Source organism: Schistocerca gregaria, chromosome 3 (genome assembly GCF_023897955.1).
Source record: "Schistocerca gregaria isolate iqSchGreg1 chromosome 3, iqSchGreg1.2, whole genome shotgun sequence".
In the NCBI taxonomy this organism is placed as follows: Eukaryota; Metazoa; Arthropoda; class Insecta; order Orthoptera; family Acrididae; genus Schistocerca; species Schistocerca gregaria.
In genome coordinates, this window is record NC_064922.1 from 838,438,210 (window position 1) to 838,456,017 (window position 17,808).

The window sequence follows — 17,808 nt, forward strand, 5'->3', positions numbered from 1 at the left end:
GAAGAATATTTTTGAGATAAAAAATAAATATTATTTTATACCATTCTATAATTTTTTAAATGTAGAGACACCATGTCCCCATTTGACTGTGACCAAACTTGAAAAAATAAGAGCCTCACAGAGTGTCATGTTTTATTTCTGTAAGAAATGCAAAAATCGCAAGCTTTATGTAAATCTTCGTACTCGGTAATTAAACAAAGTTATCATAAAAACTAGTTGTTTTATCAAGCATATGGTAAATTAACATGTGAATTAAAAAAAGCAGTGGCTGCTCATTTAATTCGTCAAACAAACAAAAAAAAAAAAAAAAAAAAAAACTACTTGCCTTGTGATATGTGTGTTCTACAGTTGATAGAAATGCTAGAGAGAGTAACAGGTTTCTCTCATAGTTGCCTGAAAAAATGTGTTTATTATATACAACGTAATTTTTGTATAGTTCATACAGGGTGGGTCACTAACTATTGCAACCTAGAATAACTCCAAAAGTATGATAGTAGGTGAAAATTTGTGGGACAAATGTTGCATGGGACAACGGGGGCCACAATATGACGTTGGTTTTTTGTTGCTACGTTGGGTCACGTCTGAAGTATGAAGGTCAACTTCGTTTTTTAAAATGGGATGCTGTAGTTTGGTACTTATTTTTTGATAGCGGCTATTGAGATGAATCCAATGGTGTGTAACAGTAAGGTCTTTGAAGGTCAAAAAGGTCGCACAAACGTCCATTTGCAGAAGGTATTCGAAGTGATGACCATTGGTATCAGTGCAGTGTTGCAATCTTCTTATCATGGATCGAGTGGTATTCCATATCACATTGACACTTATCGAAGCACATGCTCTGACATTTCTCTCTCATGTGTTGTGCAAATAGTAAATATTTGCCGAATACGGCGTATCCATCGAATATGCCATTGACATGTAAACACTATTTAACGGTTTTGCACTCCAACAATAATACGAACGGTAAGACAAGGATCATCAAATCAAGCGAATGTGAATGATGTATTCCTTGGAAGAACAAGTCGATATGCTTCTCATTTATGGAGAATGCCAATGAAATTCAGTGAGAGCTAGAGACTTGAACTGAAAGATATCCTCAATGTACTTGCCCTACACATTGTTCATTTAAATAGGTGTATGATAAATTGAGACCAACTGGATCTTTAACGCATCAGAAACACATCCAGCAAAGGGAAGTTACTAACGAGGAAATGAAGTTGGTATTCTTGCCACTGTGGTTTCAGATCCTTGTGTTTGGGTCAAATCGCAAGGGAATCTGGCATGAGCCAGAGTAGTGTTGTTCATGTTCTGCACTGCCATAAATATCATCCTTACCATAACAGACTCCACCAAGAATTAACTGGTGTAGATGGTATGCGTCGCTTTGAATTCTGCTGGTGGGCTCAACTTCAGATTCATAGGGATGACAAATTTATTAATTTGATTTTATTTACTGATGAGGCTACATTCACGAACCATGAAAATGTTAATTTGCATAACATGCATTATTCGGCAACTGAAAACCCATGTTGTCTGGAGCAAGTTTTACACCAAAAACCGTGGTCAGTGAATGTATGGTGTGGGATTCTGGATGACTGAATTATAAGCCGCTGTTTCACTGAAGGAAAGCTTAATGGTAGGAAGTACACCAAGTTGCTGCAAGAAACATTAAGTCTGTTATTGGAAGAAATACCTTTAGGGACAAGGAACAGAATGTATACAAACACAATGGGTGTCCATCACATTTCCCGTTGATGACTAGAAATGAATTGCAGAGAGAATTCCCTAATCATTAGATTGGAAACTGAGGAGATGTGTTGTAGCCTACTTGTTTGCCAGACTTGATGCCTCTGGATTTTTTTTTTGTAGAAGACATTGAGTATAAAGACGTTCCGCAACACCTGAAGATATTCGAGAGAGAACTGCCAGAGCATGTGCTTCGATAAGTGCCAAAGTGATCAGGAATGCCACGCAATCCATGATAAGATTGCAGCACTGCATTGATACCAATGGTCATCACATCGAACACCTGTAAATGGCCGTTCAAGCCACCTTTGTGACCTTCGAAGACCTTACTGTTACACATAATTGGATCCGTCTCGATAGTTGCTATCAGAAAATAGGTACCAAACTATAGCATCCTGGTGTTTTTTAAAAAAAGTTTTTCATATCTCTGAAGTGACCCCACATAGCAACAAAAAACCAACGTCATATTGTGGCCCCCGTTGTCCCATGCAACATTTGTACCCCAAACTTTTCAGCTCCTGTCATACTTTCTCTAGGTGGCAATAGTTAGTGACTCGCCCTGTATAATTATAAATAAGTTGAACTGGAAAGGGTGACCACAGAAAAAAGAATGAAACCAGCTGAGTAAGGCAGCCAGGAATGAGGAATGGAGGAACTGAACCGAGGATTGAGACTATGTGATGATCATTCCTGGGAACAACTGACCATGACTGAAGTGAACAGTTCCGTAGAGTTCCTCAGTCTTAATGTTCACTGTGGTGAACTGTTCCTCTGAACGCGCATTTGTTCACAGATAACCCACCTCTAATTCAGATATCATATTTATAATTCAGTTTACCAAGTGCACTGTCGTTAATCGAGATGAAACAGATTAAAGAAACTGTTTTGCTTTGAAATCTTATTTTAATCGCATATGTTTTTCATTTGAAGAAATGGCTTCATATTTTGAAACTGTATATTTGTTTGGAATTACCGTTTATACTTTTGTCATTTTGCTTTCAAATTTTGTCTTGAAAGTGTAATTTGAATTGAAATAATCAAATTAGAAAAAATGTGGCCACTCATTATTCTTTCCATTGCTATAGCACCAATTTTGTAATAGTTTTAATGATTTTTGATAATACCTTGCAATATCAAATTAGGACGCACACGAAGATGTCAGTATATACGTTGAGTATAGGTATCAATGTGGGTTTACTCAAAGAAATCTCTCTGTTAAAGGAGTTGTCGTGAATATGTTTCTGCTTCCATTGTTTGAAATTGAATGCTGAATTTGCCTTCCATCAGCATTATAAGTCGGACTCATTTAAATACCACATCAAAATTGAAATATGATGCTGAAATTCTCTCTCTTTCATAACATAATTCTTTACATGGCCACATTTATAATTCAGTATAATTTTGATAACTTTTCATGAAAAACACAATTTTTAAGAAACAGCTACAAAGTTCTAAAAATATCAAATAATTGTACGCAACAGGGGTTGATACTGTAAAAAACTATTTAATTTATTGGGACAAAGCTTTTTGTTTCGGGTTATGTCTAACTGCCTTAAAGCTTGTGCTTACTGTGCACTCCAGAGGATGCATGTCTCCTTTCAGACATAGTTACTTTGGGCTGCCAATTTATGTAGTGTTTTTGTTTAACAGAAATGGAGTGCCTGCGACATTGTAGATTTTATTTGACCTATTACCTATCTCCATATATTAAAAACAACATATGTTATTGATTTTGATTCATAATATAACCTTCTCCAATCTTTTGCAGAGGGCCTGATGTCTTTATTACGGGATATTGGCACAGCATACTTACATCTTGCACAATATAACTGCCGTAAAGCTATAGAATGTTTTAGTAACCTCGCTCCTCAGCATTACAACACTGGATGGGTGCTAGCACTCATGGGAAAAGCCCACTATGAACTGGGTGACTATCAAACAGCAGTCAGGTACAGTATCATATTTAATTAATATATAATGCAGATTTTAATTTAATTAGTTCATAATATAATTGGGCAGATAAAAAATGTACTCACTTTTGTCTACCCAATTATATTATATTTTTTAAAATTGATTAGTTTCTTGGATAATTACCTCATAAGTTTTCCAGAAGAATTTATAAAGAATGTACATTCCTCCTGGAGTTTCCATTGTGTGATTAAAGAATGGACAGATATTTTATTTGCTGTGAGAGTAGGCTCACGAACTTTAATAGAAATTAGAGGGGATACTTATATCCTTGACAAAAAATAAGGGAGATTAAGAGCATGGTGAAATTTCACCAAAAATTGTAGTAGCATTTGTAAAAGATGACTATTTAATTACCACATTTACTCGAATCCAAGCCGCACTCAAATCTAAGCTGCACCTGAAAAATGAGATTCGAAATCAAGGGGGGGGAAAAAAAAAGTTCCCAGATCTAAGCCGCTCCTGAAATTTGAGACTAGAAATTCAAGGGGAGAGAAAAGTTTTAGGCCACACCTCCAAATCAAAACAAAGTTGGTCCATTGTAATATGAGACACAGTTTAGGTCGAATGAATGACGATACAGCTACAGTAGTTGCAGCTTTACCAAGTAGCCATTGCTATGCGTCAGGCGCTCTGTCTGTATTTATACGGGTACCCTTCCTTTTTCACGTGCTTCGTTGAGTTTGAATTGATTGTTTATTTTTCTTTGATCTGATAAGTGCCGTTCTCTTTGTTATAGATGTTTACTTGTCACTCTAAGCAAAAAATGCATTACCATACTGTGTCACTCGTTGTTTGTCGCATTCTGATAATGAGTGTTTACGGCCTGTCGCCGCTCGTGGCATGGCTTGCTTTTGTGCACACTACTGCCGCTTACAATTTAAAAAAAAAAAAAAGAGGGATAGAGGAATCGTCTCATTAGCGAAACAATGGCAAGAGACTGCTGTTTGCTGTTACTTATACTGCTGCTTTCTTTGATAATGATCAAACAGAACCAAATAATATACTGTGTGTGATAGATGTTCTGAACGAAAGTTTAGCAACATTTTTTCTCCATTTGAAAATCTTTGCAGATGTCTCTTTAGTACATTACATTCTGCACAGAAATTAGTCATCTTAGATTTAAAAATCTAATCAATTGCTATGCTTTATTTCTGACTGTATCACTATTAAGCATAAGAATAATACGAATATAAACATGACATGGTATTATATATATATATATTTATATATTCTTCCGCGTTTGCTGTTGTCTCGCTCTAGTTTCGTAGTTTATTAGGCAGACAGGATTTAAATGAGATAGCAGCAAACACGAAAGAATACGTGGCAAAATGTTTATATTCGTATTATTCTTATGGTGAAGAGAATACTGCATGTGATTCACAATTCATAAAAGTTCCTATTAGCAACCATCTCTTCTCACAGGTAGGAAAAAATTCTAAACATAGAGTTGGCCATAATGAGAAACATCCCAAACAGTCTTGCCAGTCGGATTTTCGTAGTACATTGAAATGCTGCTACATTCAAAGATGAACAATGCGGAATTTGTATTTACTTTATTGGATAATGTATGGAAATGCAGTGGTAGAAACTCGGGGCGGAGAATAAAGCTCGTCTTCTACCATTTTTTTAATTTATTTACTGACGCAGAGGTTTTGGTGCCAGTATTTACCTTTGTGCCTGCAAAGCATGCCTGTGTACCACTACATATATTCAATGGCAGAAGTTAGTTGTGGCAGCACCAACTAACATTTTTCAGAACTTCCACTCACTTTGCACTCGATTCTAAGCCGCAGGCGGTTTTTTGGATTACAAAAACCGGAAAAAAAAGTGCTGCGTAGATTCGAGTAAATGCGGTACACATCGCAAATTCTTACATATAGTTTGCTACAGATTTTGCCTCAGACAGTAGTTTAAAACTTTTTTTTATCAAATTCAAAGAATTCACTGCATGAATAAGGAAAATTCATGGCAACTTGCAGTTCAGATTTGTTTATGTTTGTACTGCTTCTATTTCTTTTATCTATCCATATTTGATTCATTAGTGAAAATACTCTGTGTGAGCATTACTTTCTGGTAAACTCGTAACATAACCTACTGCTTACTCGTCTTCAAAATTCACTTTATTTGATTTTAAAGTTGTTAAAACTTTTGTCCATTTCTGGTTAACACTATCCTCTGAAGAGGCAGCACATTCAATTACATCATTACAACTAAAAAAATTCCTCATATAATTTGTTGCCAGTCATGTAATCCAGCTGGGCACAAACAACTTCATGCGTGTCATTGAATGTTAATTCCTTTTTTAGTCATAGTGGGATTAAACACTTCAAACTATCATCAAATTTATTAACTAAGTAAGAATATAAAGAATCATAGAATTCAGTGAAGTTGTTCTTGCTAGTAGATTTCAGATTTGAATCAACAACAGTGGCTATCAGTTTATGAGTACCACTAACAAAAAATCTATCTTCCTTTCTACACTACTGGCCATTAAAATTGCTACACCATGAAGATGACATGCTACAGACGTGAAATTTAGCCAACAGGAAAAGATGCTGTGATATGCAAATGATTAGCTTTTCAGAGCATTCACACAAGGTTGGCGGTGGTGACGACACCTACAACGTGCTGACATGAGGAAAGTTTTCAAGCGATTTCTCGTACACAAACAGCAGTTGACCGGCGTTGCCTGGTGAAAGTGAAACATTGTTGTGACGCCTTGTGTAAGGAGGAGAAATGCATACCATCACATTTCTGATTTTGATAAAGGTTGGATTGTAGCCTATCACGATTGCAGTTTATCATATCACGACATTGCTGCTCGCATTGGTCGAGATCCAATGACTGTTAGCAGAATATGGAATTTGTGGATTCAGGAGGGTACTACGGAACGCTGTGCTAAATCCCAACGGCCTCGTATCACTATAGCAGTCGAGATGACAGACATCTTATCCGCATGGCTGTAATGGATTGTGCAGCCATGTCTCGATCCCTGAGTCAACTGATGGGGACGTTTGCAAGACAACAACCATCTGCACAAACAGTTTGACGACGGTTGCAGCAGCATGGACTATCAGCTCGAAGACCATGGCTGAGGTTACCTTTGATGCTGCATCTCAGACAGGAGCGCCTGCGATGGTGTACTCAACGACGAACGTGGGTGCACGAATGGCAAAAAGTCATTTTTTCGGATGAATGCAGGTTCTGTTTACAGCATCATGATGGTCGCATCCGTGTTTGGCATTATTGCGGTGAACGCACATTGGAAGCGTGTATTCGTCATCGCCATACTGTTGCATCAACCGGCGTGATGGTACGGGGTGCCATTGGTTACACATCTTGGTCACCTCTTGTTCGCATTGACAACACTTTGAACAGTGGGCATTACATTGCAGATGTGTTATGACCCGTGGCTCTACCCTTCATTCGATCCCTGCGAAACCCTACATTTCAGCAGGGTAATGCACGACCGCATGTTGCAGGTCCTGTACGGGCCTTTCTGGATACAGAAAATGTTCGACTGTTGCCCTGGCAAGTACATTTTCCAGATCTCTCACCAATTGAAAATGTCTGGTCAATGGTGGCCGAGCAACTGGCTCGTCACAATACTCCAGTCACTACTCTTGATGAACTGTGGTATCGTGTTGAAGCTGAATGGGCAGCTGTTCCTGTACACGCCATTCAAGCTCTGTTTGACTCAATGCCCAGGCGTATCAAGGCCATTATTACGGCCAGAGGTGGTTGTTCTGGGTACTGATTTCTCAGGATCTATGCACCCAAATTGCGTGAAAATGTAATCACATGTCAGTTTTAGTATAATATATTTGTCCAATGAATACCGGTTTATAATCTGCATGTCTTCTTGGTGTAGCAGTTCTAATGGCCAGTAGTGCATGTCTAACTTCACTAATTAGTAACTGTACAGCTTCATGAGATTCCATAATTCTAAGATGGGAATTGTCCAGATACTTTTCTTTTTTAATGAAACCACTTCCAATAATCACAAACAAACTGATATAAGCCTGAACATTTGTGTCTACTACTGTATTTTTACTGCAAAAATAGTTTTCAAAACTTTAGGGCAGTCTAAATCATCTATGCTTTTAAATAGCTTTTTGTAGCCTCCCAATTTTTCAAAAGCCTTTCTACAGCATGTGTGAAAGATAACCATCTAGTATTTACATGTCGTAGTATTTCAGGCCATTGAACAACATTTTTAACTGTATCCATTATAATGCCGTGAAACGTGTATGCAGTTGTTTACAATATTTTAATGTTGAAATGTTAGTGTTTAAAATACAGGGCGAGTCAGGAGGAAAGGTACATGCTTTGAGGGGTGATAGTAGTAGTGATTCTTAACAAATAAGTTAATATGGATGTATGCCCTATTCTGAATGGTTTCCGAGACAGGACACATTTAATATCACTTTTGTATGTTTTTCTTGAATAATTCGAAAACCACACCCTCCAGTGAAAATGTGTCATCGTACAAAATTAAACTGTATTAATTTTCCTACAAAAAATGTCCTATTTATTTTTCTCTAAAGCTAAAGGTTTGTGTGAAGAGAGCATGAGTATGTTGGAAAACCCGCTCGATGCACACGCGTTGTAGCTTACGTAGTTTTTGTATTCCAATTTTAGGTAGTTTCCTGACTTGGTAGACCACAAGTGTCTTGTATCAAACTGTTTGTCTCAACTTGCTCAATATGCTACCTCAACTTGGTCTACAAAAACTACGTAAGCTTTAGCACATGCACGTCGAGCAAGTTTTTCAACATTCTCACGCTCCCTTCGCACAAACCATTAGTTCTAGAAAAAAATGAATAGGACTTTTCCGTAGGAAATTTAATATAGTTTAATTTTGTACTGCAACATAATTGCACTGGAAAGTACAGTTTAGAGTTACTCAAGAAAACATATGAAAGTGATATTAAATGTGTTCTATCTCGGAAACCGTTCAGAATAGGGCATACGTCCACATTAAGTTTTTTGTTCAGAATCACTAATACTATCTCCGCTCGAAACATGTACCTTTCCTCCTGACTCACCCTGTATTTTCAACACTAACATTTCAATGTAAAATATTGTAAACAATTGCACGTTTCATGGCACTATAAAGGATATGATTAAAAACAACTAACTCTGAGGATTTTTTCATTCTCTTTACTTAATAGTTTCGATTGAATGCTGCTTACCATAATTTATATTGGCACCATCAGCACAATGTGATGATATGTTACTGACACTCAAATTATTTGACTTAAGTGAACTTTTAATTAACTGTGGACATTCCTTGCAGTTTCATCTACCTGTTCTATGAAATCCAACAATTTGTTTTGAATTTCACCAAAGGGGTCACAAAATCGTACTACAACTGGAAACATTTTCGTTTTTAGGCGATTGGAGGCAACTGTTGCTAGGGAAAAGAACATGAACATGGTACACTTTTTGGGAGTCACTTGAATATTCCAAAAAATCGTTTACACATTTTGGAGCCAATGCATCCATTATGATTATTTCAGCTGTAATTTGCCTGCGAGATATTTTCTTTGACACATTGGATTCACTGAACATGTTTTTTGAAAGTGTGATTAGACAGTCCAAGCTCCTATGGCATAGATTGTGTTGTGCTGTGTGGTAGAGTAACGAAAGTTCACCGTCAATGGTTTTCAGGTCATCGTTTGTTGGACCTTTGCTCAGATGAGGAGAGCTGAAGAAAGTAGTTATCTTGGATGAAGTAATGACATCATCATATGCTTTGCTTTTGTGATCCACAAACAAATACAAGAAGTTAACTCAGAAAATCGCCAATTACTAATTACTATGTGGTCAACAGTAAATAAGTTTTTTTAGAATACATAGTAATAATGTATTACCTGAAGTTAATCTTCTTTTACATTATCGTTGGTCATTTATTTGACCTGAAAAGAAAATGTTAGAACCCCGACCATGGAAAAAGAGAAAATAAAAGTATAAGTGTCAAGATTTTACAAGTGACAGCTAATTCATTGTATGCTAGGAACAAAACAGGGTGATGAATGGTATTTAAAATGTTGGTGCTATTATAACAGCAAGAAAACACAATAATTAACAATACTTTTATGAAATCAGGAAACAAGTGATGGAAACTATCAGTAAGATAAAGAGGAACAACTGAGCACCATCAAAGAACATTTTTACAATTACAGCACATGAGATTTCTATAAGACTTCAGCAGGAATAATCCAGGGATATCCCCTTCAAAATTTGTTTCAGAAAATCCAACGGAAGGTTTTCCTAAATCAACCTGGAAAATGTCAGGAACTGGCACGATATTTTTCCTCAGCTGCCACAAACTGTCCTCAAGATTACTGAAGTAAATCTTCACTTATACCCACACTGTATGTGCACCACCTCACAAAAAGAGATACAAGGGCATACCATCAAACACTAAAATAAGAGCTTCAAGGAGAATGGTATCACTGCAGAGCTGTTGAAAACTCTTTAACCAAATTCCCTCAGAGAACTTGCACAAACTGTGTCAGAGATTTGACATACAGAAAAACTTCCCAGATACAGCAAATGTGCCCTCATTCACAAACTCCAGAAAAAGGTGACGAAGTACATTTAAATAACTACTGAGGCATCCTCCTTCAAGTTACATACAAAATACTGTCAACATGGCTCCTTCAAAGAATTAAGTAGCAACTAGATCACAGAATTAATGAATATCAAGCTGCTATTCTGACTGGTCGAAATTACATACAACAAATAATCAATTTAAAAAGAATGTTAAAATACAAAGTACACAGTAACAGCCCAATCGTACGTTCCTTTGCAGACTTTAAGAAGGCATACAACTCAATCAAAAATCAATCCCTCTTTAGCACTCAACTTGTAAATCCTAAGTGTTCGAAGGATGGCAGTCTGTCTCCTGTAATCTGGTTTTGGACAAAATCATCAGAGTGTGGAAAGAGAACCTAGAAACCAAAGCTATTGGAAACTCATATGACTTGGAAGACCTACATGTCACATACGATACGGTAGTACTAGAAGATAAAGAGACATCAACAATAATAAAGAAACTTTCAAGCAATGCACTGAAAGAGTAGGCTCCAAATATCGTTCGTGAAAATAAAGTACACTGGTTCAAAACACATTACTCAAAATTGATCACAAAAAAATTTATCACAAAATTTGGACAAAATGACTGAGATCCATTCTTCAAATATTTAGACGAAATCCTTAAACCTGCAGGAGAAGAGTAAATGACACAGAAGATTTGCCTGTATTAACTTAGGAGAGATTATGGTTAAAGATATATAAAGAAATGCATCGTCAACTTAGGTGAAATTGCACTGGTAGGGCGGCTGTACACAAAGTACGTTGCTGAATTCAAAACTAACCCACACTAAAATTTAAAGTATTGTAATGTTGGTAGTGACACAATTGATAGCACAAATCAAAGTATAAAAGCAACATCACTTTTTAAGGTAACAAACCGTAAACAACTGACTCTAGCATGCTGCAAAAAAACAGTTAAAATTTCATATTTGGAAAATCACTGTATACTTCCATATTACAAAGAGAAGGTAAGAAATTATGATGTATATAATACGTTAAGTACATCAGATTTTTAGTTTTGCTGAACAAAATCTCCAATTACTTGTAATAATGGATTATTTGTAAAGTCAAATATGCAGATATCACTGTTGGGGGTAGTTTATGAAGCGAGTTCAGGGGCAAGAAAATGTTGCAGTTATACTACACAGAACTTAGTGTGAAGGGAATGTTGCTCCGAAATGCAGAAGAAAAAAATTTGGCATCTCTGTGAAAACCATTTTCATGGGTTCAGTTCATTTTCAGAGATATTGAAGAAAATGGAATGGTAGAGGCAATAATGATTTATAGTGACTGGGGACAGCCTCTAGACTTTAATGATATAAAAATGGTTGCAGGATTATACCTTATGTTTCCATGGAGAGGTTTGCGAGGGGGGGGGGGGGTAATAAAAAAAAAAAGGCTAGCTGGAAGGGACTGCGTCCGATTATTTATAAAAAGAAACAAGATTCACCTACAAAAACACACCTGCTTAAAAATCAAAAGGTGCCATGCTCAATTGGGCAGAAATGATACTGTATCTTATTTTGATGAACTCAAAACAACATTGGCAGGTATCCCACCAGAAAATATTGTTAATTATGATGAGACTAACCTCAGTGATGAGCCTGATAAAAAACTGGGAACTGTGAGATGAGGTCCGAAGTATCTTCGAATAGTGTGAAACTTTTTGCTTGGTGGAATTTCATTGATGTTTTCTGCTACTACGAGTGGTAAACTGTTGCCCATTTATGTCACGTACAAAGCGGAAAAACTTTGGGACATCTGGACTCAGGGTGGTCCTTACGTATGAGATAGTTGCACTATTGGAAGGTGGTTTGACAGCACAATGTTCCAATACTACTTTAACACAGTGCTGTTTCCATGTCTGCAAGGCCTGCAAAAAGCTAAGTTTGTGATGAAGACATAAGATTCCCATTTTTGTCAGACGATTCCACACATCTCGCTCAACCACTTGCGCCGTTTGTGCATGATTAAAAAGGAAAAGGAGAATTATGCTGATTTACTTAAAGTTACACCATCCTCTTATGACATCCCTGCAGTACTGACCAAGTAAATGATCAGTAAAGGGAAAGGGAATGGGAAAATATCCATTGGTCCATGAGCAGGTATTGAAGAGATTGCCCAGTGAAGATAATGGAGCCAGTACCACCACTGGGAACATTATAGGAAACTCGATTTTGGACTGACTCAAGAAATTTTGAAGTGACAGTATCGATGATGGTGATCAGCAATGTGAGAGGAATTGGTAGATAGATGTTGCACCATGGAACTCGAGATGTAGCTCTGTCAGCTCTGATATGTCTGGACTCAACAGAACCAGCTTATGACTTTTCTAAGCTTACTACAAGTACTGCTGATGGCGCTGATATGCAACAGCCAGTAGATGATGCTCACTTAGTGTCTGATACACGGGTTATTGTAAGATATGCAACAGCAAAGACTGTTGCATTAGTATATTGTGCAGCTGTTATATCTAAATGTGCAAAGAAAAATGTCAAAGTTAAAGTTCTGAAAAAGAAAATTTGTTAAAGTGATCTGTATCTATGCTCTGTGGTTTATGATGTGAACGAGGTATCTTGACAGACACTTTCCACACTGGAGGAGTCCAAAGAACTGCAGTGTGGAATACTTCAAATCGCTGATGATGACCTCAGATTTCTACGATTGTTGAGTTTGAATTGACTACTTGTATTAATAGTTAATTTTGGATATTTCATCTACAAAAAGTTGTTTTATTGAGTTATTAGCTGAGCTTGTTTATGTAATGTGGCTTTATTGTAGCCTGATTTGGATTTTTCCTACTCTAGTTGATTTTTAGAGCAAAAAATATTGTGCTAAAAAAATGTAACAATGGAAACTCCAAGTTGGAAATCAACAACATTAGGAAAAGGGTAGATTGCAACTCACTGTAAAGATGGCCCATTGAGACACAATGGAGAGACTGTTACACATTACAGCTTTCTACCAAAGCCTTCTACAACAAAGAAAACACACAAATTCACACAAGCAAGCACACATCACGCACAAATGATTGCTACCACTGGCAGCTTCGAGCAGAATGCGACTTTATCACGTGAATAGCAATATGGAGTGGCATGAGGAAGAGGGAATGATAGCAGAGTACGGTGGGGGGGAGGGGGTGTTACTGTCTGGAGGGGTATGCAGGGACTAGATGGCAGCCTGATGAGACTACCAGGCTCAGCATCGAGAGGTGTGTGTGTGTGTGTGGGGGGGGGGGGGGGGGGGGGAAGTGGGTAGCAGAAATGGAGAGGAGCAGGGAAGGGGAAAGGATGGACAGATGCAATAGACAAGCATGTGGGAACAAATACAATGTCAGTTAATTCAACTAAGGTATTGCAAGGTAGTTACTGTCTTATTTCATTGACTACTGTATCCAAAATGTCAAACAATGGAAAATCCAGGATGGAATTAAAAATATTAGAAAAAGGAAAGTTGATACTCACCATATAGTGGAGATGCTGAGTTGGAGATGGGCACAATAAAAAGACTGTCACAATATAAGCTTTCAGCTAACAAGCCTTTGTCGAAGGTAAACAACCCGTGCACATACCCGTGTGTGTGTGTGTGTGTGTGTGTGTGTGTGTGTGTGTGTGTGTGTGTTTTTGTTTGTTTGTTTGTTTTTCGACAGAGGCCTTGTTGACTGAAAGCTTATATTGTGGCAGTCTTTTTTTTGTGCCTATCTGCGATTCAGCATCTCTGCTGTATGGAGTATCCAAAATATCCATACGAATGTCCTTGATTGACTTCAGATTGTGTTATCGGAAAGGGATATCTTGTTTATCTTTTCCACATGTTACTCTTCTAGAACTAGCTTCAATGCATCTAGTAAGCAATACTCCTACTTTATAGGTTTCTTGGTTTCAGCGATTCAAAGAGAGATTCAGTATAAAGCTTCAAGATCATCTTCTGTAGAGTGAGAAAAATGTCTGATGGATCCATGCATGAACTTTTTAGTTCAGCATCATTGTGTTTGAAGAATTCAATGTCTCTTCTTGTGAACTCTATATTACTTTTTCCTACATGATCTTTTGATTTGCTTGGTTTCATATTCTCTGCTGTTAGCATTGTGTTGCATGGAACAGACTGGGGCCTTATATTAGCCTTATCAACCACCATGGTGAAACCCCATTGCAGAAAAGCTGCTTCACTCCCCACCCCACCCCCTCCTCACAAAACACACACACACACACACACACACACACACACACACACACACACACACACACACACGCGGCATGTATCCTGAAAAAGAGAGAAAATTGTCTGAAGTAATAACATTTCAGATCAAGAAGCACACCACAATGCATTAATGAAGAAAAGTCACTAAAATGTAACATTATTAGTTAAGAATATAATGCCATTTATATGAACTAATTTGATAAGTTTAGAATTCATCTATTTGCAACTGTCTGAATCGAATATATATTTTACTATGAAATCGATGAAGCAAAGAATAATATGCCAACTTCAACGACATTGACTTCGGGTATCTTGAATAGATACATCAGGCACATAAGAGAATTTCCGGTCACCAGAAAGTGCAGTGTTATTGCTTGATACTCATTATGAGATATTATATTTCTGGTATTTGTTTTCATTATTTGTGGTTTAGATACAACAGATGTTCTAAGTCTTTGAACAACGGTTTACAAAAATTTTCAAACTGTCCAACTTTTGTCAGCAAGAAGTTCACTAAAAACGTTATTCCTGTTGTACATTGCACCATTATTTAAAACAGGCATTACTCACTAATGACTAGTTTTCCTCTTTTATTAATGACACTACAGCACAGCTAATGCAACAGTTGCAATCTTGACTCTTTCAAAGTGCGACCCAGTGTGTACTCCAGCTGGAATTACCATGTGCTGTGCAACCCTATCCAAACTCAGCACTTGAACAATCCACTTCCATTGATGTACTGACAACAGGTATTATTTGTGTGGACATTATGAAATTGTACATAAGCCTGGTAAACAAATCTTCACTAGAGAGAGAGAGAGAGAGAGAGAGAGAGAGAGAGAGAGAGAGAGAGAGAGAGAGAGAGAGAGAGAGAGGGGGGGGGGGGTTGTATATTAAGATTGTAAAAATATTTATTTCAATATGTTGGCTACATTTCAAACACAGCAGTGTACAACCCAAAGCCATAGACAAGACTGACACCTTAGAAAAGGACAGCGGAATGGGATTCACTGTGGGAGACTTTGAAAGACTCATAGAGACGACAGTTTCAAACTGCCAATTTCGGCTTCCCCACAATTTGCTCTCATTCATTGCAGATTCTTTGAACAATGGGCAGTATCTTATGTGACTTCAAAGCATCGTAATAAATAAAGCTAATAACAAAAGATAGCCACTTCATTATTAAGCTGTGTGTAGCACCATAAAATGCGAAAGAAGTATGTATTTTTACGTAATAGTTTCTGTTCGATCATTTGAGAATTCGAAAGATGTGTTCTTTAATTTTTTATGCACAAAGTAAAATGTTTTGAAAAACTACTTCAAAATTTGTTTCGTTTGCATAAAGAGATTTTTTTCAGCTACACAGAAGATGACTCAGCTTTCAGCTGTGTACTTTACTTGAATCAAATCTAGATGCAGAAACAGTTTTTCACATGGCAGGGTGAAGAAGTCCACCACATAGTCTGTATCAAAGAATTGTGATAAAATAGGGCAGACGGCACTATGAAGCACAAATTATGCTCTTGTTTTTTGAGGCATGACCATATGTTAATTTGTTGTAGCCTTGATCTAAATCAAAACCACTCACTGCACTGTAATTATAGTGAATATTTGCTCTTTTTATGTTATTGACAATATACTAACAAAATAGGAGTCATAGGTTTCTAACAAAATAGGAGTCATAGGTTTCTATAAGAATTTTTTTCATTGAGAATTTCCTCGACTTCACAAGCATGCAATGATAATTATGCCCCTGTTTCGAACGTAATTTCTGTGCAACTTTTATTCTGCAGTGAAAAAGCCAGCTTGAAGCACAGATGGAATTCAGCCTTTCCTTACTGTGAAGTTATATTTAGATTGTCACTATGTACATAATTTATGGTGACCTTTTCTATGGTTGTGGCACCACAACTACAACTAAGAAACAAACTTGCGTGCATATGTACGTAATTACAACTTGGCTATTTATCTAACAGTAAATGAAAAGCAGTGCTGTACATTAGCAATTTCATACCCAGTAAAAATTTCACATATCTGTTTTTATTTCTCATCTCACAATCCAAAGTAAATAGAGTAGCTAGCAAAATCAGAGGCACTGACAATGCATTCACTTCTTGTATTAACCAACCTGGTTGGTGCGTGAACAGCTAGATAATGAAAGAACAACAATGAGCAAGCCAATAATTCGGTAGAGCCAATATCAAATGTGCTGCACCAGTACAAGCAAGGTCCAGCTGTGGCTAGTTGTCATTGCTGATTACGCATGCATTTCAAATAAAGTAGTTAATACACTCACTGTGACCTCTGCCACATTGTGTCATGCATTAAGGTTCATATTCAACAATTTTGGAATCAGTTACCTACCTAAAAATTATTAGTATAATGAGACAGCAATATTGACTTTTTGAAACAATTTAGTTTCGTGAATGAGATGTAATTGAACACACACAGTTTGTACCCCCTCTCCATAGAAAATTTAATTTGATCTCTCGGGGTATTAACCTCCCTCCCCCCAGGAACCACTGTCTTAGTGTCTTTGCAGCTATGGTGGATATGACGGCGAGTCAGATTTTAATAAGTTGAGTGCATGAGTCCATTCCTAGTTTATATTGAAACCTCTGCCCCAGTTTATTAGGTTTTCTGACATCTTCAGTTTGATGGACTTCATAACTACGCTGTCATGGAATATTGATCTCTTCATATTCTATTTCACGAATATATCTGAGGCAGTGTTTGGCGACAGCTGATATACTTGGTTGTTCTAGGATGATGTGTCACATATGTTTGTTGCATCTCTCATCAACAGTTCAGATTGTTTGCTCCAAGTGAGAAATGTAGTATTTGCAAGGAATACAGTTCATACCTGTATTTTGGAGTCTTACATCACCTTGAACATTACAAAGAAGACTTTTATCTCTGTTGACAGGAGTGAAATACACTGCACATCATGTTTCTGTAGGATTCTACAGATTTTTCCGGATATTGGGCTAGCATAAGGTTGATAAGTAATTCTTGGTTTCTCTATCTGTGTGCCAGTCTCAACGTCTTTCTCAGGTGTTCTCGACTTTGACTGCAGTACCACTAATTTGGCATTCTGAGTAGTCTGAAACATTATTCATACATATTGTATTTCTGTGGTGAGGCTCTCTTTGTCTGAAAATGTTGGAGCTCTGTGGATCAGTGTGTTAAACATTGAATTTCTTTGTGACAGATAGTGGTGGATTGAGGTGTGGAGATGCAGATACGCACATATACTTACGGCAGCAGTATTACTTATATATGGTGTAACAG

General features: G+C 37.2%; 1 protein-coding gene across 1 annotated transcript in view; it reads left to right on the forward strand.

The window, feature by feature from the left end:
* Positions 1 to 17,808, forward strand: part of LOC126354692 (cell division cycle protein 27 homolog) — a 214,188-nt gene that overhangs the window by 108,881 nt on the left and 87,499 nt on the right. Inside the window, exon 9 of the mRNA XM_050004500.1 lies at positions 3,512 to 3,692. Within this exon, the coding sequence (XP_049860457.1) occupies positions 3,512 to 3,692 (181 nt within the window). The remainder of the gene's footprint in view (positions 1 to 3,511; positions 3,693 to 17,808) is intronic.